At 57.1% G+C, this 7,310-nt stretch overlaps 1 protein-coding gene across 2 annotated transcripts; it reads left to right on the top strand.

Moving 5' to 3' along the window:
- Positions 1–250: 250 nt before the first annotated feature.
- On the top strand, positions 251–4,330 carry LOC119878159 (ral guanine nucleotide dissociation stimulator-like). Of its 2 annotated transcripts, none has more exons than XM_038588877.1 (5): positions 251–464; positions 1,725–1,918; positions 2,437–2,496; positions 3,403–3,596; positions 3,817–4,330. In XM_038588877.1, the coding sequence occupies exons 1-5, from the start codon at positions 327–329 to the stop codon at positions 4,155–4,157; spliced, it is 927 nt and encodes a 308-aa protein (XP_038444805.1). In that variant the 5' UTR covers positions 251–326; the 3' UTR covers positions 4,158–4,330. The 2 variants fall into 2 exon arrangements, with proteins under 2 accessions (XP_038444805.1, XP_038444806.1); XM_038588878.1 differs by having other exon boundaries at positions 252–464; positions 3,823–4,330.
- The last annotated feature ends 2,980 nt before the right edge of the window (positions 4,331–7,310 follow it).

Genomic DNA, 7,310 nt, shown 5'->3' with positions numbered 1-7,310 from the left:
AAGAATGGAAAGTTGTGTCTGAACGCAGGCGTGTGTCCAGGCTGGGGCCCTGGCTGCACACAGTCCTTCCCGGGGCCTGTGGACAGGGGTGCGGGTGTGTCACTGTGTGCACAGGCCATCGCCTGCAGGGACGGGGGAGCCGTCGGCAGCCCCGAGCGCCGCCCCTGCAGCTTCCTCCAGGAGTGGGTCAGGGAGGGGGTCCCAGGAAGTGAGGTCACTCCCGTGACACAGAGCCCAACAGAACTTGGAACCCCCGTGACCAGGCAACCGCATCTAGTGCAGCCCCACCTCAGGCTCACTTGGCTGGAGACATCCGCTCCTGGAAGATGTTCTCCTGCTGCCGGCCCACCTCTGGGGGCTCTGGCTCCCAGGAACCCCAGGGGTGCCGCTTGTTCCAATGCTGTAGGCTTTGGCTCCAGCATAAAAACCAACGCCTCAGGGCGTTTATCAGGAGGCGCCGTCAGGTAAGCCAGAGCAGGCCAGGCCAGGCCCCCTGTGCCAGCCATCCTGGGTGGCCCCATCCCCTCCTCTTCAGCTTCCGGGAAACAGGGATGTGTGGGCAGGTGCATCCAGGCTGGGGGACATTGCAGGGCGGCAGGTTCCCCGGTGATCCCTTCAGGGTCACCCTGAGGTCAAGGTGGGCAGGGTGCAAACAGGGCTCCTGAGGTCCTCTTACCCGCCGAGTAAGAGTCCCCCCGAGGCCCTGCAGCCGATCCCTTTGCTCTCCTTGGGGGAGGGGGGTGCCGCCTGCGCTGTGCTGTGTCTGGATGGGGGCCGCTGGGGGTGCGGCCCAGCCGAGGCGGCCGGACCGGGCGCTGAGGCCTCCTGCCTGGCTGCCGGGCACTGTCTCCACAGAGCTCCACCCGGGACAGGGGGCGCGAGCGGGAGGAAGGGGTGCTCTGCCCCACCGCCTCGAGGAACTGGGAAGTGCCCTGCGCAGCTAACAGAGGCCAGCGCGGGCTCAAATGAGTGCAGGGGCCGGGGCACCCCCGACACCCGGGTCCCCGATGCGGCACGAAGGGCCCCGGGTCCCAGAAGCCAGCCTGCTACTCCCCTGGGCTCCCCCCTACACTCCTGCTCCCACATGAGTCTGCATTCCCCTGCTCCCCACACTTGCCCCAGGGCCCTGCCCCTGCCTGGGCCAGATGCAGAGTCCCTGTGCACAGAGGTGTAGGAATACCAGAGCAGAGCCTTCAGGGGCGGCCTGGTCGCCCAGGGGTTTAGCGCCTGCCTTCCGCCCAGGCCCTGACCCCGCAGGCCCGGGATCGAGTCCCGCCTCGGGCTCTCTGCACCAGGGCTGCTTCTCTCCCTGTCTGTGTGTCTGTCTCTCTCGGTCTCTGTCTCTCTGTGTCTCTTGAGGTCCTTGTACTGATCCAAACTTTTTTGAACATTTATCCTCTAAGATTGTTTCTTTATCGGATAGTTTGTCTTGTTTGTGTAAGAGACAGGCAGAGAGCAGGGAGGGGAGAGGGAGACCCAGGCTCCTGAAGCAGACTGGGCCCCAAGCGCAGGGCCTGCCAGGGCGGGATCCCAGGGTGCTGAGGCCACGACCCGAGCCACAGCCCAGAGTCAGAGGCTAAGTGACTGAGCCACAGGCATCAAGGCCCGGGTTCCTGCCGTGGGCACTCCTGCCCCCCACGGCCCCCGAGAGCTCGGGCTGCGGGCTGCGCTCCCACCCCAGGCCTCCCGGCGGCTCCATGCACGTCCCCTCTGTCCCAACTCAGGGTGCAAGGGCCTCGGCCGGGAAGGCGCCTCCCATCTGCCCGACGAAGCCCAGCCGGACGGAGCTGCTGGAGCAGGAATTCCAACAACTGCTGCCCGCCTTGCTGCGCAGGGATGTCATCTCCGTTTTCATCTTTTTAGACAACTGTCATGGATTTGCCACCACCGACGAGGTGCTGGATCTGCTGTTTACGAAGTGAGCACCTGCGCCTCCGCAGCCCAGGGGTGGGCCACCTGCTGGTGGGGAGGCTGGGAATGGTTCTGAGCTGCCCGGCCTCGGGCCGCTCCCCCGCCTGGAGCAGAGTCACCCAGGGCACAGTGGGGTCCCGGAGGGCAGCCCCGGGGCCTGGCCTGTGGCGGGTCGGCCAGAGGGGCTGTGCCTGTGCTCCGCAGCCGTCCTCCTCCCCCGTGACGGGGCCTGTGCCTCCTCCCCACCGTCACCGGGGGGCTGTGTCCTGGGGCAACCACACAGGGGGACCCCGGGCGCCCAGGCCCACTCAGATATCGGCCGTGGGCCTGGCCGGAGCCTTTCATGCTCAAGCATTCAGGAGGCCCCGGCAGGTGCGGGCGCTTCTCCGGGGGCTGCCCGTGGCCCCCCGCACAGAGCTGACGGCCCCCGGGGCTCCGGCCTAGTCGGGGGTCAGAGGTGACAGCCCCCACGGTGAGAGGTCGCGGCCACAGGATGATTCGTGGGATGCCCCCGCCCTCCCCTAGATATGGGTGCATCGCAGCTGCGTGTGGTGGCGACGACGCGGTCCTGCAGCGCTGGAAACTGTGAGTGACTCCGGCCCCTGCCCGAGGGCCTTCCCTCTCCAGGAGGGCAGCGAGGGGGCTGTGGGCCGGGGGTGCTGGACCCTCACCCCACACATCTGCAATTCCCGTGACGGGGTAAAGGTCTAAGGGCCCTTCAGGAAAGGAGGAAAGGAGAGCCGTGAATAGGGTGTGGGCTTGGTGGGAGAGCACTGGGACCCCTAAGGGAGACTTTCTCCATGCCCGCCCCTCCCAGCCCTCTGTCTGCCCCACACCTGGGACCCAGAGCAGAGGGGGTGGGGAGCATCGCACTCCCCAATCTGGTGGCACCTGGACCCAGTGCACAGCAGGTTGCCACGAGGGCCATTGAGGGCTCACAGACCCGGTGGCCCTGGCCCCGTGGGAGACGGCAGATTAGAGTCAGTGGAAGGACACCCCCGGGGCCCCTCATGAGGGAGGCAGCGCAGAGCCACAGGGAGGGAAAGTGGAGGTCCCGGGTGGCTCCTGGCAAGGCCTGGCAGGACACAGAGCCCGAGCCCTCCTGGCTTGGACCTTCCCAGAGCGACAGTGTGTGCAGTGAGGGCAATGACAGGCCAGACGCCCCCCGTCCCCGGACGCCTGCCGGTGGATTCAAGGGGCAAGTGGGCAGGGAGCCAGGCTGAGGAGGGAGCCCCGCTTCCCAGCAAAGACCGTGATGGTCACACCGCTGGGCGTGGGCTCCCCCGCACAGAGGCTTCGTGCCAGCCCCTCCTCGGGGAGCAGGCCTGTGGCAGGCAGGACCGCCAGGTGGCAGGTGGACGAGGAGCAGGACTGGCCTCTGACAGCCCCGCACGGGAGGCCGAGGCCCCGGGTCCTGCAGGGCTTCCCCGGGACACCTCGGTGTGAGGGAGCCCTGTCTTCTGACCCCTGTGCCCACCTGTCCCTCCCCAGGGCCATCTGCTGCATCCTGGAGATATGGATGGACTATTATCAGGAGGACTTTTGTCGGCTCCCCCAATCTGCCTCCCTGAAGAAGATTCTGGAATTCATAAGGCAGCGCATGCCAGGCACAGACGTGGAGCTCCGTGCCCGGCGTTACCTGCAACAACTCAGACGCCTCCATGCAGCGGAGCCAGAGGCTGGGGGTGAGGAGGCCTGGGGGTGGCCGAGCTGGGGACAGGGTGGGCCCCACGGATCCAGCGTCCGTGCAGCTGGGCCGGGAGCAGGGGTTCGGCTCACACCCCATCCCCACGAGCTGCAGGCTGTGGACACCTCCCAGGGCTCTTTGAGCGGTTGGAAGAGTGTCCTTGATTTGGGAGGGACGTGGAAAGTCCGTCCTGGTGGTGATACCTTGTCTTCTTGGAGCTACAGCTTCGGCCCGAGCAAAAGACCCTGAAGCACTTCCGGAGCCCGCCCCAGCCCCAACTGTGGGGCCTGCTGCCTCGGATGGGCCTGAAGTGCTCGAGGCCGCCCTGGCTGCTGGGGCTGAGGGCTTGGCCCCAGCTGAGGTGCCAGCTGGGGAGGCGAAGCCCCTGCAGATAGTGGTCACTGCTCTAGATCACGGCTGCGCCCTGGACGAGCCACGTGCACCTGCGGCCACCCCGGAGGAGGAGCAGGCCCTGGCACCTGCAATCGGGGTCCCCAGAGTGCCAGAGCCGCCAATTGCCTCTGGGACAACTGGCTTCAACCTCTGCGCAGCCCCCTGACCACCTCGGGAGCCCGCCCCAGCTCCCACCGCAGGGCTCGTCATGCCTGCAGCCCAACGGAGGCTTGCCCTTCCCGTGTCATTTCACTGTTTCTATATTTTGAGTTTTTCTTTAACCTGTAAAATGGCTTATGAGTTTTATTGTAATAAAGTATAAGTTAACTTCAAACAAAATTCACTCTGATGCTTTTAAATTATACATCGTGGACCTACACTTTAGGTCCATTCACAGTGTCACAGGTCCCAGAGCCCAGGGCGCCGGGGGACACAGCCCAGGATCGGGTGCTCCCCCAGGTCAGGCAGAGGCCGGGAGGACACAGGACAGCCAGGTGGCTCCTGCCCCCGGGCGGCCCGAGCTGTACAGATCGGCGGGCCCGCCCCTGGAGCATCCAGGCCCCTGCACACTGGGAGCTGCAGTAGTCACTGCGGGAGCTGACTCCAGAGCTGCACAGCTGGCCGCCCCCACTGTTGTTGTCCCTCCTGGTGTCACCCTGTACCTGGGACTGAGCAGGGGCCTCACAGATAAACAACTCCCACTGAGCCATACACCTGGCAGGGGCCTGGGCAGCTCCCCAGGTGCACACACCCGAGAATCAGCACAGCAGGCCCCTCCCTCAGAAGACCAGCTAGAAGGTCAGGGGAAAAGCAAGGTATTGACCAAGCAGCACTGGAAAGTTCCAGGGGAAGCCGAGGGATTTACAGTATATAGAATCAGAGGATACTCCCCCTTGTTTTTTTCTTTTCTGTTTGTTTCTGTTGTTTCCCCACCCCCCCCTTTTTAATTCTTTTTAATTCTTCTTTCTTTTTTTTCTCTCTCTCTCTCTTTCTCGTTATTCCAGTAACAACATTGTTTTTGGCCCTCCACACTGAGTAAAAATGGCTAGAAGGAAAAACTCACCTCCAAAAAGAAATCAGAAACAGTCCTCTCTCCCACAGAGTTACAACATTTGGATTACAATTCAATGTCAGAAAGCCAATTCAGAAGCACAGTTATAAAGCTACTGGTGGCTCTAGAAAAAAGCATTAAAGGACTCAAGAGACTTCATGACTGTAGGATTTAGATCTAAATCAGGGCCGAAATTAAAATCAGTTAAATGAGATGCAATCCAACTGGAAGGTCCTAACGACCAGGGTTACGAGGGAGAAGAAAGAGTGAGTGACACAGAAGACAAGTTTGATGGCAAGGGCGGAAACTGAGGGAAGAAAAGAAAGACATTAAGAGACCATGAGGATAGGGTTAAGGAAATAAATGACAGCCTCAGAAGGAAAAATCTAATTTAATTGGGGTTCCCGAGGGCGCCAAAAGGGACAGAGGTCCAGATTATGTATTTGAGAACAAATCATAGCTGAAAACTTTCCTAACTTGGGAAGGGAAACAGGCATTTAGATCCAGGAGCTCGAGGAGATCACCCCCACCCCCCCTTAAATCCATAAAAAACCGCGCAACATTTAACATTTAATAATACTGGAACTTGCAAATTCCAAAGATAAAGAGGAAGATCCTTAATGGCAGCAAGAGACAAGAAAATCACTAACTTTTATGGGGAGAAGCTTTAGGACCACAGCAGACCTCTCCACAGAGACCTGGGGAGGTGAGAAAGGGCCGGCAGGATACAGTCAGGGTCCTAAATGAGAGGACCTGCAGCCAAGAATACTTTATCCAGCAAGGCTCTCTTCAGAAATAGAGAGAGATAAAGAGCTTCCAAGAGAGGCAGAAACTGACAGGATATGTGACCACCAAGCCGGCTCTGCCAGAAATATTAAGGGGGGACCCTGTAAAAGAAAGGGGAAGTCCAAGGAAACAATCCACAAAAAACAGGGACTGAATAGGTATCATGATGACACTAAATCCATATCTGTCAATAGTAACTCTGAACGTGAATGGGGCTTAATGACCCCATCAAAAGGACGCAGGGTTTCAGACTGGATAAAAAAAGGCAAGACCCATCCATTTGCTGTCTCCAGAGACTCATTTTAGACATCAGGACACCTACAGCCTGAAAATAAAAGGTTGGGAGAACTGTGTACCATTCAAATAGTCCTCAATAAATGCAGGGGTACCATCCTTATATCAGATAAATTAAAGTTTGGTCCCAAAGACTGTAGTGAGAGGTGAAGAGGGACACTATATCATACTTAAAGGATCTATCCAACAGAGGACCTAACAATCACGAATATTTATGGCCCGGATGCGTGAGCCGCCAAGTATATCAATCGATTAATAACCAAAGTTAAGACATACTTAGATAATAATACACTTATACTTGGTGACTTCAATGGAGCGCTTTCTGCAATCCACAGGTCTTTTAAGCACAACATCTCCAAAGAAACAGGAGCTTTAAATGATACACTGGACCAGATGGATTTCACAGATATTTATAGAACTTTACATGCAAACGCAACTGAATACACATTCTTCTCAAGTGCACGTGGGGCTTTCTCCAGAAGAGACCACAAACTGGGTCACACATCAGGTCTTAATTGATACCAAAAGATTGGGATCGACCCTGTGTATTTTCAGACCATAATGCTTTGAAACTAGAACTAAATCACAAGAAGAAGTTTGGAAGGATTTCAAATACGTGGAGGTTAAGGACCATCCTGCTACAAGGTGAAAGGGTCAACCACGAAATTAGAGAAGAATTAAAAAGATTCATGGAAACTAATGAGAATGAAGACACCACCATTCAAAATCTTTGGGATACAGCAAAAGCAGTCCTGAGGGGGGAAATACCATCGCAATACAAGCATCCATCCAAAAACTGGAAAAAACTCAAATAGAAAAGCTAACCTTCCACCTAAGGGAGCTGGTAAAGACAGCAAATAGATCCAACACCCAGCAGAAGAAGAGGGTTAAAAAAGACTCGAGCAGAACTCAATGAAATAGAGACCAGAAGAACTGTGGAAAAGATCAACAAAACCAGGAGTTGGTTCTTTGAAACAATTAAGAAGGTAGATAAACCATTAGCCAGCCTTATTTAAAAGAAGACAGAAAACACTCAAACTAATAAAATCATGATGAGAAAGGAGAGATCACTACTAACACCAAAGAAAGGACCTAGAGTGTATGCTATATGTTAAGCAAGTCAGTCATTCAGAGAAAAATACCAGATGATTTCACTCATACTGTGGAATTAAAACAACAACAACAAGA

This window comes from Canis lupus, unplaced genomic scaffold (assembly GCF_011100685.1).
Source record: "Canis lupus familiaris isolate Mischka breed German Shepherd unplaced genomic scaffold, alternate assembly UU_Cfam_GSD_1.0 chrUn_S1038H1207, whole genome shotgun sequence".
In the NCBI taxonomy this organism is placed as follows: domain Eukaryota; kingdom Metazoa; phylum Chordata; class Mammalia; order Carnivora; family Canidae; genus Canis; species Canis lupus.
This window is presented reverse-complemented; position numbering and strand designations above follow the sequence as displayed.